This window comes from Lissotriton vulgaris, chromosome 5 (genome assembly GCF_964263255.1).
Source record: "Lissotriton vulgaris chromosome 5, aLisVul1.2, whole genome shotgun sequence".
In the NCBI taxonomy this organism is placed as follows: Eukaryota; Metazoa; Chordata; class Amphibia; order Caudata; family Salamandridae; genus Lissotriton; species Lissotriton vulgaris.
In genome coordinates this window covers 194,785,701-194,804,242 of record NC_141693.1, presented here as the reverse complement: position 1 = coordinate 194,804,242, position 18,542 = coordinate 194,785,701, and the positions used below count along the sequence as shown (strand labels likewise).

General features: G+C 46.8%; 1 protein-coding gene across 1 annotated transcript in view; it reads left to right on the top strand.

The window, feature by feature from the left end:
* The window catches only part of LOC147710458 (dual specificity testis-specific protein kinase 1-like), a 413,858-nt gene that overhangs the window by 242,258 nt on the left and 153,058 nt on the right, over positions 1-18,542 (top strand). The window contains exon 2 of the mRNA XM_086921146.1: positions 12,844-13,043. Coding sequence (XP_086777272.1) covers positions 12,855-13,043 — 189 coding nt within the window. The 5' untranslated portion in view covers positions 12,844-12,854. The remainder of the gene's footprint in view (positions 1-12,843; positions 13,044-18,542) is intronic.

Here is an 18,542-nt window from a genome sequence, read left to right as displayed (position 1 = left end):
CTCACCACACAGACAACCACCACCATCATGAGATCTAGTCACTCTGGTGCACCCAGTGACCCCTGTCCCCATCACATGTTCAACTTGGAGAAAAACACCATCAGCAAAGATATCGCCCTAATCCTGAACACTTCCATCGCCGCTGACAACTTTCCAGCAGAATGGAAACATACGGAGGTCAAACCCTTGCCCACTAAACCCTCCGCAGACCGACAAGAACTACTGGACTATCTCTCTTCTGCCATGCCCCGCTACAGTTATTGAAAAACCAATCAACCAGCAACTCACCGACCACCTGCAGAACAACGAGAGGGTACGGCCTAACGGCTAGGGTGGTCGACCTCGAAGCTGGGGAACCGGGTTCGAGTCTCGGCAGAGACGCTCAAAATCCTGAGATTCTGGGCAAATTACTTAATCTCCCTGTGCCTAACAAAAATTAATTTGTCCATCTGTAACGCAACTGGTGCTCATGTAAAGCGCTCTGATACCTTCGGGTCAAGTTTGCACTATATAAAGCTCCTTTAAAAAAACAAGTATTTGTAATGCAATAGGTCTCGCATTTTAGAGACTTTGACTTATTGGTACTGTAAATGTAAATGACAATGCTTTTTATTATTCAGGTTTTTTAAACACATAAATAAAATGCATTGTTATTTACAATGCCAGTAGCTCAAAATCTCACAATTGCGAGACCTATTGCATTGCAAATGCGTGTTTTTGTGGTTGCAAAAAATGTAGTGAGAGAAGTGTCACACACGGTGCGGAGTTTGAAAAGAATGAGAACTGCTTTGCCTCCTTTATCTAAGGAAACATATCCTCCGTGATGGCCATGAGAGTGGACTCTGTTCCGTGAAGAGATCTGAAATCTGATTGGGTCGAGTCGAAAATCTTACTGCTTTCTAAGTGAGACAGTTGTTTATTAACTTCTAATTCCAGGAGTTGGGAAGGAAAAGGAAAGAGACTGGTCCTAAGTTACTAAGTATTGAAGGATCTGGATCCTGTTTTTTTAAAGTAGGAGCAGGGCTTTAAGTGGGCCAGGTCCTGCCTGTTGTCAGCACCGTCAGTTCTAAAAAGCAGCTCCTGAGACGGGTCCCTATCGATCTCTCCAATGTTGCCTTCACCCTCAGGGTGAAAAAAAATCTTAACTCTGCAGCAGTGCCACTCTTCGCTGTTTTTGATTTAACTTCAAAGAGACTCGTTTTAGTTATTTCACAGTCTTACTATTTCAGAACTGAAGCATTTTCAATATTATATGCAACAAAGCTGTGGTTGTAGCTTTTTTTCTAATGCAACTGACAACCATTCACAAAGCCAATAGACCAGGATTGTTGTAGGTATAATGTTACTTGTTGCATTACATATCCACAGGATACAAGGACAGAAACAGCAAAATACCATTCAGGTGGCACACTATATAAAGCACAGGTTTTTAGCGAAGCCTTTAATTACATCAGCCTCGCAGTTTTGAGACACCCCAGTTTTTCCATCCCACTTAAAGCCCTGAATAGGGGAATGAGCAGGGTTGGATTGGAACAGAAAATAAGTCTGGGCACCAAAATAAAAGTGCCCCCTTTAGTGTATGGTGTCTATAAAATATTGCCTTTCATCTGAAAAAGGTATAGTCCAAAGCTCTGTTTTTAATATAAAAGCAGGGCCTTCGGTGGTTATATCACAGAAAATACAAGATTTGAAAACAATATTATTGTCTATGGGTGCTTGTGGAAGACACTTTCTATAGATTGGAATTTAGAGAATACTAAAGTGATTCTGGTATTTTACTGACCTCTGCTGATCGTTTTCTACCAAGAAAGTTAAATAGAAGCAGTTGAACAGAAAAAAGGTCCCTAAGCGGAAGCAGACAAGTCCTAGGGCTGATCTCCAGAGCCCACGAACATACACATATAAGTATATGCTAAAGTATATACTAAAGTATATACAAGAGGTTTCAAATGCTCGACCTAATGTTTGTTTTAATATCAGGAAAAATGCCAGTCAAAAATTGATCCAACAGACAATAAAACAGGCCAACAAACCTGTTGGAGCGGTGCCAGTCAGTCACTGCCTGATTGCCCAGTAGGCCAGTCCATCCCTGGAAATGAATGTTACTTTTTTTCAATCATTTGGGAAAGTCCTAGATTCAAGAGCAGCATTTCAGATGTAAGAGAGTACTTACAGATCATGTCTAGTACTTTGTGGAAAATTTGTGAGAGCAAGGGTCTGAAGGGGAGCCAGGTCTAATGATTTTACCTATGCAGGAGAAGCAGAAACGACGGGTGGTGACCGGCAGGTGCTCAATATATTGTCACTAACTTAGTGGTACTCATTTGATAAACCTCGGAAGGATAACAGGCTGAGTAAACCTACCAGGATTTGAACCTGTAACCCAGAGATCAAGCGGTGGAGAGGATGCATTAGACAATTGGGCCATCTTTTTTTCTCAATGGAATAATGAATGAACAGGAAATGGAGTAGCAAACAATATATTTTGCTGCAGGATTAGTAGTACGTGTTAGTAATGCAGGAACTCTTCCTGTAATCTCCATGTATGAACAGGGCTGTACTAATGAAGTGAACCCTTTGCCCACGTAGTGTTATGGTGTGTAAAAATTACAAAAGGATGAGGTAATAGAATCACAGTGTGTGCCGCATCAGGCTGTATAATGTGCCTTTTCTTGCTTCTTGAATTAGTAAATCATGCCATAGAGTTTGGTCCTCTCTTGCTTTGTTCCAGGGCCCTGGGTATAGGCAAACATTCTTAAGAGTGCGCTTGTGTTCATAGGGTGACGTGTCATGAGCACACTGGTGCTGGGGCAGTCAGATATCAAAACGGCCTGTGTACTTATCCCCCAGATTCATTTTTAACAAGCATTTGCAATGCAATAGATCTCGCATTTGCGAGACTGAGCTACTGGCATTGTAAAGGACAAACCTTTTATCTATGTGTTGGTTTTGAAAACAGATACATAAAAGGCATTGTCATTTACAATGCCAATAGCTTAAAATTTCACAAATGAGAGACCTATTGCATTGACTGTTTTAAAACCACTTGGGAAAATAGAATACTGGCAAACAAATATTTATTGTACTCGAGCATCTCTGCACAATCAATACGCGTGTGTTTTCAAAATTTCCTAGACATTTTTCATCATAAAAAGTAGTCAGACACAGCAAAATGATCCATTTGTATAATTATTGGATTTCAACATTGAAATTACGCTCATTTTTCAGCTCTCTGTTGCTCATTGCCAAAAATAAGGCGCATACCATAACACGTTTTTACAGATGCCATTTAATAATGAAACAATATTATATACAATATATCAAGTACCTTGGGAGCTAATCTAAAATGCAGTATTGACCAACCAATGTGTCTTAAGCTGTTTACAAGAATCAAGAGATTCAGTCTGTGAAAATCAATCATATTGTTGCATAGCGCTTTGTCTGTCACAGGTGTGCAGCGTTGTAGCAATGGAAATACCAGATGTTACCAATGCATGGTATTGTAGAGATTTCTAGCTCACCTTGTTCACCGTTGTGGGGCTGAAAATTGTAACAGGGCAGGTGCAGGAGTGTGTAGTTCGAAATGTGCTGTGATGGTGTCGTTCTTTGTGAACTTTTGTGAAAAGCGTTTTGAGTTCGTGGCCGAGAGACCAGAGGTGCTCTTGTCCTGGATCGCAAACAAAACAGGTGATGGACCGAATGTGGATCAATGTCACACATTCATCCCAGTCCAAAGATCTGGGCTCAAATCCATCGTTTTTTTGCACTCCACACCACCCTGGGTTAGACAATGGCGATATGCAAATTAGCTCTGACCCTGTGCCCCATGGGAACAGTCCAGTCCGAACTACAAAAGCCATGTCCTTCCCAGAACGGAATCAAGCATCCGAGGACCGGACCGGTTTCGAGGTAACACCTCTCATCAGCCCGGCTAGCTTGACTCCAGTGGTGTGGAGGGCCTGGGACCCACGTCTGAGCATCCCCAGCGCACTTATGGCGGTATTTGCAAACAAAACAGGTGATGGACCGAATGTGGATCAATGTCACACATTCATCCCAGTCCAAAGATCTGGGCTCAAATCCATCGTTTTTTTGCACTCCACACCACCCTGGGTTAGACAATGGCGATATGCAAATCAGCTCTGACCCTGTGCCCCATGGGAACAGTCCAGTCCGAACTACAAAAGCCATGTCCTTCCCAGAACGGAATCAAGCATCCGAGGACCGGACCGGTTTCGAGGTAACACCTCTCATCAGCCCGGCTAGCTTGACTCCAGTGGTGTGGAGTGCCTGGGACCCACGTCTGAGCATCCCCAGCGCACTTATGGCGGTATTTGCAAACAAAACAGGTGATGGACCGAATGTGGATCAATGTCACACATTCATCCCAGTCCAAAGATCTGGGCTCAAATCCATCGTTTTTTTGCACTCCACACCACCCTGTGTTAGACAATGGCGATATGCAAATCAGCTCTGACCCTGTGCCCCATGGGAACAGTCCAGTCCGAACTACAAAAGCCATGTCCTTCCCAGAACGGAATCAAGCATCCGAGGACCGGACCGGTTTCGAGGTAACACCTCTCATCAGCCCGGCTAGCTTGACTCCAGTGGTGTGGAGTGCCTGGGACCCACGTCTGATCATCCCCAGCGCACATTCGGTCCATCACTTGTTGTTTTTGCAATTGCCGCCCTAAGTGCGCTGGGGATGCCCAGACGTGGGTCCCAGGCACTCCACACCACTTGGAGTCAAGCTAGCCGGGCTGATGAGAGGTGTTACCTCGAAACCGGTCCGGTCCTCGGATGCTTGATTCCGTTCTGGGAAGGACATGGCTTTTGTAGTTCGGACTGGACTGTTCCCATGGGGCAACAGGGTCAGAGCTGATTTGCATATCGCCATTGTCTAACCCAGGGTGGTGTGGAGTGCAAAAAAACGATGGATTTGGGCCCAGATCTTTTGACTGGGGGAATGTGTGACATTGATCCACATTCGGTCCATCACTTGTTGTTTTTGCAATTGCCGCCCTAAGTGCGCTGGGGATGCCCAGACGTGGGTCCCAGGCACTCCACACCACTTGGAGTCAAGCTAGCCGGGCTGATGAGAGGTGTTACCTCGAAACCGGTCCGGTCCTCGGATGCTTGATTCCGTTCTGGGAAGGACATGGCTTTTGTAGTTCGGACTGGACTGTTCCCATGGGGCAACAGGGTCAGAGCTGATTTGCATATCGCCATTGTCTAACCCAGGGTGGTGTGGAGTGCAAAAAAACGATGGATTTGGGCCCAGATCTTTTGACTGGGGGAATGTGTGACATTGATCCACATTCGGTCCATCACTTGTTGTTTTTGCAATTGCCGCCCTAAGTGCGCTGGGGATGCCCAGACGTGGGTCCCAGGCACTCCACACCACTTGGAGTCAAGCTAGCCGGGCTGATGAGAGGTGTTACCTCGAAACCGGTCCGGTCCTCGGATGCTTGATTCCGTTCTGGGAAGGACATGGCTTTTGTAGTTCGGACTGGACTGTTCCCATGGGGCAACAGGGTCAGAGCTGATTTGCATATCGCCATTGTCTAACCCAGGGTGGTGTGGAGTGCAAAAAAACGATGGATTTGGGCCCAGATCTTTTGACTGGGGGAATGTGTGACATTGATCCACATTCGGTCCATCACTTGTTGTTTTTGCAATTGCCGCCCTAAGTGCGCTGGGGATGCCCAGACGTGGGTCCCAGGCACTCCACACCACTTGGAGTCAAGCTAGCCGGGCTGATGAGAGGTGTTACCTCGAAACCGGTCCGGTCCTCGGATGCTTGATTCCGTTCTGGGAAGGACATGGCTTTTGTAGTTCGGACTGGACTGTTCCCATGGGGCAACAGGGTCAGAGCTGATTTGCATATCGCCATTGTCTAACCCAGGGTGGTGTGGAGTGCAAAAAAACGATGGATTTGGGCCCAGATCTTTTGACTGGGGGAATGTGTGACATTGATCCACATTCGGTCCATCACTTGTTGTTTTTGCACTTGTCCTGGATCGCAGCACTAGAAGTGTGATGGAGGAGGAAGTGTGAGAGGTACACACGCCAGTTAGGATTGTGGGAAGCTGGCAGTTATGGTTAATTTGCAGCCCATAAATTATGCTTACGTCTTTTGTTAGAGCTAACAATCCATTACTAGTCACATGCTTTTGTGCCCAGATCTCTGTAACAGAGGCATACAAACTCGAATTTGATTTATAGGCATGAGTCTGCGGTTTTTGATCACGTATTATGATAAAATCATGAGCCGGCCGGCCCGGGGAAGCCGAGATGTGATGGGGTGCCCTTGCAATGCAGCCAGCATCCCGAGCCGCTGGTCACAGGACACGGGCTTGACTTTTGAAACTGCCTGGGCAGTCTGGTAATAGGTAGCTATCGGATATTGGCAAGGCCTCAAACCCTTCTTAGCAGTGTTAAATTGGTAGCTCTGGGGGTACTGGCAGCGAGCCCTCGGAACCTGTCCCGAGCTCCGGCATTCCTGCCCAGGGGGGTCTTAGGACGTTGGCAAACGCATACATGCCAATAGACCCAGTTCAGGCGGGAGGCTCTGGATTTTTTAAGCCAAAAATGTTATTCTTTTGGCTGTCTCACGCCTGAACTCGCCTCAATGGAGAAATACATTCTCTCCATTAGGTTTTTTAAAAAATGATAAATGTCCCACTTTCCTCTTTTAAATATTGGCATGTATGCAAACAATCTGCAACAAGCCCCGGCACCTCCCAAAATGCGTTTGCAGCCAGCAAGGTGTTTCCCACAACATTCCACAGTGCGCTGTCTTTTCTTACCTTGCAAATCTGGAGACAAATTTTTGTGCTGAGATATGTCTGGTGGCTTAGTGGACTTAATTTATCAACTCCCAAAAACTGTGTCTGACTTCAGGATCAAGGGTGCAGACTCCCTCAGCTTTTCATTCTTCCAAGGTCGAAAAAACGGGCATCATTGAGCTGAATAACAATAAACGGGTGGTATTCGGCGGTGAAATGCCTGGAGTGCTGAAGGTGCAATGCAAGAGTTATGTTCTTCACTCCCTTTTGTGGGAAAATTTTATAAAAATAACGCCCAATGTCCCACGAGTGCGGGAGGGGAGGGGGGTGTTGGCTAATAATAAAGAAAACCGCATGCAAGTATCGCCCGCCGGTGTCCCGCGAGTGCTTTGTGGTCGGCGGCCATGTCGCACAGAAGGAGCCGGTGCCGAGCAGCTATAGGCACAGATCTCGGAGCTGAAAGCGCTCTGGTGGAAGGAAGGCACTCATGGCACAGGTGCTCGCGGCCTCAGGAAGGTTCGAACTGGCCGGTCAAGGTGCAGCTTCTGGGCTGCAACCCCGCTTTCACTCTCGGTCGCAACACCGCGCATTGTTAAAGTGAAAACGCCATGAAGTGGAAGAAGTCACATACCGGAAATGCAGCCTAGCTGCCATTGTCCCGAACAGTGTGTGTATCAAATAGTACTGAACCAACATCTAAATCCTACCATGTTACGCCGCAAGTGCAAAATCCAGTCCGGATGGGCGAGCCGAAAAGGAGACAGGGAGGGAACAAACAAGCCTCACTTCAAAAAGAAAGGGAGCGTTTAGCATATAGTGTGACGCGCGCCAATAAAAAGCATGGGCGGAGCTTCCACTCCATTTCCGAAATCACCTCGATTACAATAGATCTCGCAGAGCGAACAGCGCATGCGCTGCGACGCTAGGAGAGACCTAAAAAGGGTGCTTTGGCGAAATATTCAACTTGGCCCCTCTTAAGTGGTATTTTAGGAATTTCCAGCTACATATTAAATTGAAAAACAGTTTTGAAGCAAGAGTTCATGGACCACAGTGGAAACAAGCAACATGACTCATAGGTCAACACGCCCGTACCATTTGGGGGAGTAAGAGCTATTTGGGTCCACTGAGATGCTCTCACCCAAAAAAAGCTGTGACACTGCACCTGCTGTTCAGTTGATAGTCGTGCCTCTAAGAAACAGCTTGCGTTTTTTTTTCGGCAGGCATATAATAGAATATTACAATTACCTCCTCTCATCTATAGCAATGGAGGCAGAGCAAATCCATGAAGTCAATGGGGAATATGAGAATGTAATTTTTTAGCGTGAGAGGCAAAATGAAAGGGCGGGGTGGGGCAGAAGTGGATACAGGTTGCGAAGGTTAGAAATCTCATCGAAATCCAGGCCAACCACTTGTATTTCAGCCTGCCAATAACCAGAAACATCTATATAATCCTGCCACAGCCCTTCCTTGGCCCTCCTCGTCCAGCAGAGGTGATGCGTACAAATTATAATTATTTACAAAATGGTCAATTAAAGCTTTCCTTTTCAGGTGTGGTGCCACAATAGCCCCCTAATACCCCACACACACCCCTCCAGTAGAGTGAGAATCAGTCATAGGCTCTCTAGGTTGCCAGAAACAGTCCAGGCGGGAGAGCTTTTCACAACAGATTAAAAGACCCGAACAAATGTCATGTAGTTACATAATTCTGTATTTCTTTAACATAGTATGTTTATTGCCTATTTCAAATCTTTAGGTTTCGCTCAATGTCTCCCTTCCTATAATTTTAGAACCCTTTACATCACAAAAGGAAACTTTACATCCCGAAGGGCATAAATAATAGCAGTACAAGAGACTAATGTTTTCATCCTTCGAACTAGAGGTCACACTGTGAGGCTTAAGAAGAGGCATTGGGGGCAGCGCTAAGTAACATAAGCCTTGCAATGCAATAGGTCTCGCATTTACGCAAGACCTATTGCATTGCAAATGGTAGGCATCACGTACAGAGGGTCGGGTGGGAGAAGGCACGGACAATGGGATGGTGGGCTGGGGGCAGAGGAGAAGGGGAGTAAAGAAGGCACCAAAGCATGTTGCGCCTGCAGTAGGAGAGCCTCATTAAAGAAAATAGTGCTCACAGTCTAGTCTAAATAACGGGTACCAAATAACAACTGAAGTAAACAGGCAAGTCGCCATCGGAGGTGACAAATGAAGAGGAGGTGGAACTGAGGAGGGACTAACAAGCTTATTGACGAATCAGAAGCCAGCATTTAGGACGGACAAGGACACAAGCCAATGGCAAATGCGTCGGGCTTCTATTCCCTACTCCTCTACAATAAGTCTAGCAGAGCAGTACATGAGCGCTGGCTCTAGGCTCGACCTAAAAAAATCCTACTGGACTCTCCCAATCTGTATTCTGCAACATTCAATATGGTTTCCCAACCCATCCTTGTAAACAGACTCCACCAGATGAGAATCCAAAGGAATGCCCTCAAATGAATTGCATCTTTTCTCACCGGAATAACACAAAGTGTCCGCTTTCTGCCCTACACCTCAGACCACAAGAAAATCATCTGCGGGATCCCTCAGGGGTCCTCCCTGATACCATTCCTATTTAACGCTTACATGGGTCCTCGGCCACCCTGGTCAGAGCCCACAGTATGAACATCATCTCATATGCATCTTACAACTCATACTCTCCTTATCTGCTGACCCCACTAACACCAAGGCAAACTTCCACAGGTGTATGACCAGCATCGGTACCTTGATGCAAAACAACTGCCTCAAACTTAACATGGACCAAATGGGGGGTGGGGTGGCCAAGGAGGCCAACATGGCGGACGTACTTGGTAGCCGAGCTCTCTCAGCTCCGAACCAGCCTCTCCGAGGGGCTCACGGTGATGGGTGGCGACTTTAATGCCATTCCTAATCCTGAAATAGATTGCCCCGGACCACCCATGACTTCTCGTAGCATTGGTGCTAGCCGTCTTGTCAGCCGGGTTGTGGCCTGGGGGCTCTGTGATGCCTGGTGGTCCTGGCACCCTTGAGGCTGGCAATTCACGTACACCTCCGCCGCCCACCTTGCATGGAGAGTGGCCATGCGACATGTGTGCTGGAAGACAAGGCTCACACAACAAACTCCACTTTGGCATGGTACTTGGTTAAAAGAAACAGTGTCCCTTAATGGCTTTCGCCCCTAGGACTGTATTAGCATCACAAGGTACGGGGATGTCTGGTCGGAAATCATATACGGTCCTTCCATGAGCTACATCAGACATATAATCTTGCACACACCCAGTTTTATAAATACCTCCAGCTCAAACACGCCAGAAATAATACTGTAAAAGCATTGTATGGTTTTCTAAGCCATATTAAAGTACATACACAAATAACAATGACTAAAAATACTCAACTGGTGCTTCTAAAATACGCCTACCCCGATGTACCTAACCTAAGTCTAGTACGTGGGAGGGAGTAAGTATTGTGTACCATTGGTTTGGTTTTCTTTGCCAAGAATCTAACCAAGATTACTCTTGGGGTCTAATCAGCCCCATACCTTGGTTAGAATGAAGGAGGTCTGGTTTCTCTGTCTCGGACTCGATTTCCCAACACCCCGCAAGGGTAGCTTGGAAACACTGGAGCTGGATTCTCAGTGAGGGAAAGGACAGCTTCTCGATCAGTGCGTCAGCTGGAGGGTCGGCTTCCTTCGGCACTTGCTGTAGCGAGCTACTTCGGGCAAGTAGATAGTCGAACTGCTCCGAACCACCGTGTCCTGCTAGAACAAGTGAAGGCATATTTATACCTTGAATGTGCCTAGTTTGACGTAAAGTCGGGCATAATAACGTCAGTAAAGAACCCCAAAGGAATAGTAGTTCTTTGTAAAGTCCATGAGTTCTTGGACAAATCAATATTCAAGCAAGGGGAGGTCCCTGACTGCTGTAGCCGATTTTCCAAGAAATTGTTGTGCCTTTTTGGTACGGGTGGAAGTAGCCATGCCTGTATTTGGACTGCATGGGCTATGTCTAAATATGGGTATGATTTCTATTCCTAAATTAGGGCAATGTGAATTGTACCTATATAAGGGCATAAATCGGAAAATTTTGCTCGGATCCTAAAACGCCATACAACAGGCCACGGCTCTGGTTCTGAGTTGAGTCAGAGTAATATGACATTTCTGGATGACCAATAAGCAGTAGAGAAATGGCTTTGGACATATCAGAATGGTTCTTTTCACACATCTTATAGTGTACTGTCTGGAGTTTGTAAGCTCTAGGGAACTGAATCTACCCCATGTGGTCTCCTTCTCCATAGGAGTATAATGTAGTGTTCCTACAGTGAAACAGTGAAGCACACAGACTATCCCTTACACGTTTCTCCCCACATTATATGGCCTGTTCCATGCCACCACCCCACCCCACCCCACTCTGCATAGTCCCTTCTCACAGCCTAGTATTGTAGCTTCCACTTAAAGGAACACTCGGAAGACCTCGGAGCATGTTGCATCTCGACCACTGACACGATGTAAAATTAAGCAGGGATTTGTTGTGCATATAATTATTTATTTGTTTGAAATGGTTTAGGTCATTTATGGGCTTGGCCAATCTGCTGGATTTAGACCGGCCACAGTGGGATGTTTTGTTTCCCGTTTTTGGCTCACCTCTGCATACTTTGGGCCGTATCACATGAAGTGACACTGCAAGTGTTCATTTTAAGGGAGTCTCAGCCACAGTTTTGCTCTGACACATGTCTTAAACAGTTGGAGAGATACAGCTTTACTATTCTACCACTTTAAACAGTGTTAAATAGTTGCTTGGCGCAAGAACTTCAAAGGCATGTGCTCATTCTGACTGGAAATGTAGCAGCTTTTATCGATATTTAATGTACACAAAAAAACATCACAAAACAGTTGAAACATAATAGGCACAAGCAAACAATGAAAACAGAAAGCTACACACAGCAACCACAGTAAAACACTGTATCTCAATTCAGTAAAGAAGGACAATTCTCACCGTAGCACAATCTGCAATAGAACATATCACACAGCAAATATTAACAAATGTTCTTATCACACATCACCTCTTCCAGAAACTTAATGTTATAAAATGGTGGTAAAAGGGTTTTGTACCAAACATTGCTTCAACTTACCACCAAGGCAACAAAATAGCGGAAGCCAAAAATGTTGTACGTTTCAGCTCTTTGTCTTTTAGTGCCCGAATTCTGTTATTTTTCATTTTAGATATGAACGTACAGATTGTAGAAACTAATGGACAGTTCGTAGGTTTTCGAAAATGCATCTATGAGGATTTTAAATGAAAATAGTTTTGGATGTGCCAGCACAATTAATTTCGACTAATATATAAATGGGTTATTGAGAAACGCGACACGTTTAATATTTCTCGTATTTGATGGTTCCAGAGTCAGCCTTTGCCTCTCCCAAGATACTTTGACTTTTGCTTGTAGTGACCAGTAAGCTTTTGTCTGTTAACCCCCTCTTTTATTCCTAAATGTATATGGATAAAGTACCCCACCCTACATTATAAGGATATTGGAAGTCACAGAGGAGTGAAGTGATCATATAGAGCATGGGTACTCACAAACATTTTCCCAGGGGCCCCAAAGTACGGTCTCTGGTGTGACCGAGGGCCACACTGATGCCAGCAGGGTGGTTGTAGGGGGTGTGGGTGGGTCAAGTTTTGTAAGGCGGTCTAAAAAAATATTAAATAACCGGGCAAGCATTTATTTGCATGTTAATAAATGCTTGCCAATTTATTTAACATTTCTTTCCAAATATTAGTGCTCAGCAAGAAGACAACAGCTCGTGCTGTTTTTCACCAGGGGGTACGCCTGTTAAGGTCAAGAGGGCCGCAAGAGGCTCCTGGGACATACTTGGATTTTACTGATAGAGGAACGAGGCCGAAGGGTGAGTTCCTTTATAAGGTCATGGAGCTAGACTAGGGAAGAAATGCTTTTAAAATGTCATGAGGCCTAAGAATTGTTTTAGTATGAGTTAAAATAAATTATAATAATAACTTTCATCCTGTGCTCTTCTTGATCCTTTCAGCTTCCGTCGCCATGATGTGCGAGACGGGGCAGCTCTCGCCGGAATCGCTCAGCCCCACTCAATTCTATGGTGAGTCCTCGGACACCTACTTCCAGGTGGACCGATGGCAGAAGCTCAGGACAGCTGTCAGGAAGCTGGAATTCTGGGAGAGTTTTAGTGCTGAATTGATCGGGACCGGTTTCTTCTCCAAAGTTTATAAGGTAAATTTGAGAATGATCTAGATACAATGAATGTGCATCTTAAAACCATCAAATCAGATGAAGATATTAGAGGAATCCTCTCTAGCGATGGAACCAACTGCTCTGTGGTGTTTGCAAGTCACACCTCTTCCACTGCAGATCTCTAGGGATCCAGAGTTGCAGGTAAGCTCTGTGACCTTGCGATTTAAGTCCTCTCGCGTCATTTGAATGCACTCCTCTCCACAATGGCCAATAGCAAAGGAGAGTTGCTGCAGGACAGCTCTGACAGCTCTGGTATTAAATTTAGTGATGTGATGCCCATACACTCAGTCGCGTCCAGCATGACTCGCGGGTGGGGGGTGTGCGGAGGGTCATGTGAGAAAAGGGGTGAGGGGGGGCAGGTTTAATTAAGAAAAAAAAAGTTTAGCTTAACCTTCGCCGGCCCAGCCCGGTCCTGTGTTGCGTCTGCTTCTCTCTCTGCTCATCACAGGAAGCAGGCAGCCTCCCTCCCTTCCCCTAAGCCAATAACAAAGATGCAATGGCAGCGTTGTGATTGGCTGGGATGCCGACCCCATGCAGCCTACATGGAGAAAAGGGAAAGTGCCTAGGACTGGTTTGGTCGACCCTGGGGCCGAGCAAACAGTCAGCTCCCTCAGAGTGGGCAAGCCACTCCTCCCATGCCCTAGAGCAGGCCCACCCGCCCGCCCCCAACCAAACCCTTCTGATTTCTTCTTGCAGTGCAAGAAGCAGAAACATAAAATACCATTTTATATTTCCGCTTCTTGCACTGTGAGAAAGCAGTGGGGCGACGCTCCTCCGCCCACATGGAGGAGCCGCCCTTGCATATACTAGTGATTTGTCTGTGGAGCTGAAACGTCTGTGGTCCACCTGCCTGAAGTCAGTCCTTGGAGTGCTGGTGAGTCAAGCAGAAGTGGGAGGGTTCGCTCCAGCTGAGTGATTCCCGCTCCCTTCTGTGATAAGCACACTGGTGAACTCTGAGCCGAGCAGAGCACAACACATTGCACAATTGATCGAGATAGGGAGTCCATGGTGACAGCTTTGCTACAACATGCTGTCAACAACTACAACAACTGCCTGCTTCTTCTAAGAGCTTCGATCTTGTCGAATAAACTGCCAGGTGTCGCACATGTGACGCATCCTTTCCCCAAAATAACAACTGGCAAACAGCCTAAATTTAAAACCGGAAATTGACACACTGATGACTAGAAGAAACCTGAATTTGGCAGACAGTCAGGACCCCAGGCCCATCCGGTCTGCCACTCGCTACATCTGTGCGGCTGTTTGATCTTTATTTGTAACTCTACTCTTTCACCACTACTGCCCCATGTCATTCCTCTGGACCGCTTTAGTTATCACTTAATCTGTTGCTCTCTGACTCAATTATTGCATCCATTGGAAAGTTGTTCCCTACATCCACATCCTTTCCTAATGCACATTCTTTTTTTTAAAATGTTTTTCTTTTTGTTTTGAAGATTGAACATAACATCAAACAAGTCATGAAAACACGATACACCTAATGCACATTCTTATGTTAATTTTCTGCCTTGCCCTGTCAGTCTCACACTGTGACTTGTGGTTCCTGTAATAGTGTCTGTTGGGATTTGCCTGTCTCTTGTGCCTGACCTATTGAGGTAGGCTGTCTGCTCTCGTAAGAGGGGAGTAGTTTACTATGGAGGCTTCTTTGATTGATTTATCACGCACAGGCAGAGACGAGTTGGTTGGATGTGGGGTGATTGACAGGGTCAATGTTCTTACTAGCAACTGCTATCACCGGGGAACATTTTAGGCTCCCCCCCCCCCTGAACCGAGATAGTCTCCACTGTCTGCGGTGTGCCTTCCACAGATTGGCTGAGAGCTGTTAAGTGACATGTCTCTGGCAAATCAAATGTCTTACGATATATGATGGGGATTGTTTGTTTCAGACCGGAAAATGGGCACCAGCCAGTCAGGTGTTGGATTTCACTGCCACAGATCAGGAATTTGGTAGAATAACTGTAGAGACGTTTGATAACCCTGGGAACCACAGGTGCGAATTCTAACATCTCCACCCAGCCACATATCCTTGCAAAGTCGATCAAATGAGTGCATATATATTGTGTTATAGGAACACCTTTTTATTTACAGCACTTCATAGGGGCATTGCTCAAGTTATGTGGTTCTTCACTGAAGGGATCTCACGAGTTTCTGACTGGATATACTGCAGGAGATGGCCAATGGGCTGCTTAGTTTCTGTGAAGGGAGATGTGAGAGGAAGGGAGTTCCCTAGAGTTAGTCATTGTGGGGTTTCAGGGGGGGGGGGTGTAGGAAGGTGGATATCTGACTATGGTTGCCCCCAACTTTTTGCCTGGTGTTTTGCTGGTTTTTCGACTTAGTTGACCTGGGGCCCTGCTATTCAGGACCCCAGGCCCACTACTCTCTCTGTAAAATGGATTCCATGTACTCTAGGTACATATCTAATTGGATACTGAGTCACCTTATCAGCCCCTGTACAGTGTACCTTAGGTACCCAGGGCATAGGTGCGCCCAGGGCCTACCAGGGGCTGCAGCATGTATTATGCCACCCCTGGCTGGCCATCCAAATCTGACACAACTGGCTGCATGACAGCTGGGGCAAGGTGGTGTAATCACCCTTTGCTTTAGGTATCTCTATACCTAACCCTAAAATGGACACATATATTCCTATCAGTCACTCCTATGGCAGGCCTTATTAATCCTGAAGGCAGAGTGCTTGGAATTATGTGAGATGGTGCTCTGGCATGAACTGAGCCCGTTTGCAGCTTGCGGAACCAAGTCCTAATAGCTGTTCCATGATAACGCTATACCATATACTCTTAAGTGCATTATGATCCTCGCGGTCAAATGCTAACTTTGGTATAGCATTATCAAAACATGTCGAGTAAGGTGTTATACGAATTGGAATACTACCCCCTCGCCAATTCTGGTGACGGGGGTAGCATTCCACCCTTCTAGAGGGACACGACATGTATGTAACTGTGAACCCCGGTTAAAGTTAACTCGAGCCTCAGCATTACAAAATTGTTGCTGCCACCACAGACACAAGTCTGACCTCCTGCTGCTGGGAGTCCTTCCAGCGAGGGAGGCTCGGACAAAGGGTTTACTGCCTTGGGAGGTGCTAGCACCACCCCAGACAGGATTTTGTGTATTAGGTAGGCCAGGGCTGAAAGGAATGAGACATGCCTGGGGCACACAAGGTGTCCTGTGCATACACCGGTCAGAACCAGTTCCTGGAGCACTCCAGCCCCAGAGCTGGCGCAAGACCGGACAAAGGAAAGGGGGTGTAACCACCCCCCTTCCTGGTCCCACCCAGGGGAGGGACCTAGTCGTAGGGCAGCCCCCCTTTAGTTGGATAAAGGTAGGAGCTGGTCCCATTCCAAATTAGATTATCCTGATCAACTTCACAAGAAGAAACTCTGGACCTCGACGTTCTGCCCCACAGAAGACAGAAGGAATCTCCCTTGTGGGCAAGGAGTGTCCACCCTGCATCTGCAGGCACCATCAGCGTACCGCGACTTCCCTTTGTCGTCTTCCTGCAAAGGATCCAGACTTCAGAGCCCAACGAGACCCAGATTCCCAGACCTCTCCGACCTCAACCCACATCTGCAGCAGAGCTGAGACCCGTGGGTGCGACGAGACACGTGGGACCGGCCATCTTGAAAGAAGCAGCACTTCGCTCCAGCACGACTCCTGAGGTATCCTCATCCAAGTGCTCTGGGGACTGAGAAGCCCCGACCCCGAGCAGCTCCTGCATCGAAGATCAGCCCTCCAGCATCCACGAGATCTGCGTGGGGCCCTTCTGCCTGTTTGCTGCTCGACGCGTTGTCTGGTCACTTGCCGGCTGGCTAGTGACCTCCTAGACGACGAACACCGACAACTTTGCTGCTGGTCTGGTTGCTCCAGACTGGCCCTTGCTCCCTTCCAAAAGAGGAGCACCCCGGACCCTCCTGGTCCACTCCAGATGCCGTTTCCACTCACCGCGTGGGTTTCCTTTGCCAAGGCCTGTTGAACCCGAATACGGAGACGACACCGCCGACAGCGAGAGCCTGCGTGGGACAGCTCGTGCCTCCATCCTGGTCGTCGAAGACACCACCTGGTCCTCGTGGCTGCAGAGACAAGCGTCCCCCTTCACCTGATTGCGACGACGACATCTGGTTCCACTCCTGGTTCCACTCCAGTCACTGGCTAGTCACTTTGAACATTGTCCCCTCTGCTTTCAGGCTCTTCTCTTCACCAATCCACCCTTGGATTGCACCGGACATCTTCCTCCTGGTCGCCTGTAGCATCTTTCTTCAAGGCACCATAGACTTCGACGCGGAAACCCGACACGACTTCGCACCTATGCACCCGCAGCCTGTGGGTGAGGATTTCGGTGCTCAAGGGTAGCTTGACTCTCCTAGTGTCCAGTTACATTGTCGTTTCAGTCCTATCTAGTCAGGAACGTCCGTACTCACCTTTTCTTTAAACTGTACTGCCCATAGACGTTTGTACGCATCTCGCGTGTGAGTTCACACTCTGCACACGCGCTCCGTGGGCCTTCTATTACTTACCTTAAGTTAGTATAGCGTGGTCCCAGCGATCCTACAACCTCTGGACTTTCACATTCCATTTATTTAATATATGGTTTGTCGTGCCCCTAGGGCACCATTGTAAATCATGCAACTTAAACGTATTTTTCCTAAGAGTTTGTCATGTGCTTAGCCCTCTGACCTCATAAAGAGTTCAGAGGTGTATGTTAGTTAATAAATAACTGTTTATTTTCATAACAACCTGTGTGGTGTCCTTTTCATTTGGTATTCAAAGGCTATATGTGGTAAAACAGCTGGCTTCACATGCCATAAAGAGTTTAGCCTAACGACTGCTTTTGTCCACGCTACTAGGACAGCTGGTCTGTAATGTTGACTTACAACCAATCACCATAAGGGTTGTTTGGACTGATACAAGGTGATCACTAGAACTAGTGAACATCATATATCAGGCCAACTTCTCACAGGGGGGAGAAGGGCTACTCTATTAGAAGGTTAATTCAGGTCTGCCAGAATGGATAGAGGCCTACCCAGAGGGGCGTAAGCCGTGTTTCTAGGTGAGAGCCGGAGGAAGGCAAGATCTCTGCCTTGTTAGAGGGCAAGACACAAAAGCTGCTGGAGCAGTGCACAGGATCACTGTCCATGGGAATGCTCCTGTGATTGAGAGCATCCAGCCACCAGGTCATTCCTTTCTGCTCTTTGCTGTCCTCCTCTTTCGACCTTTCATTTGGGTTTTCTGTGCTTTAAGAGAATTCTTGTAATAGGATCCTCTCTGTGGTTCCACTCATAGGCCCTATCATGCTTTCCTGTCACTCTCATGTGCAACACTAGATGGTTCAGCCTCATAAACAAAAATCATCACAAAATGCACACTTTCTTTAAGCTGGTGTAACAGGCAAATGGTTATCTCAGACCATACTATCAGTCGAGGTTTCCCTCTGCCACATATAGCTGCAGT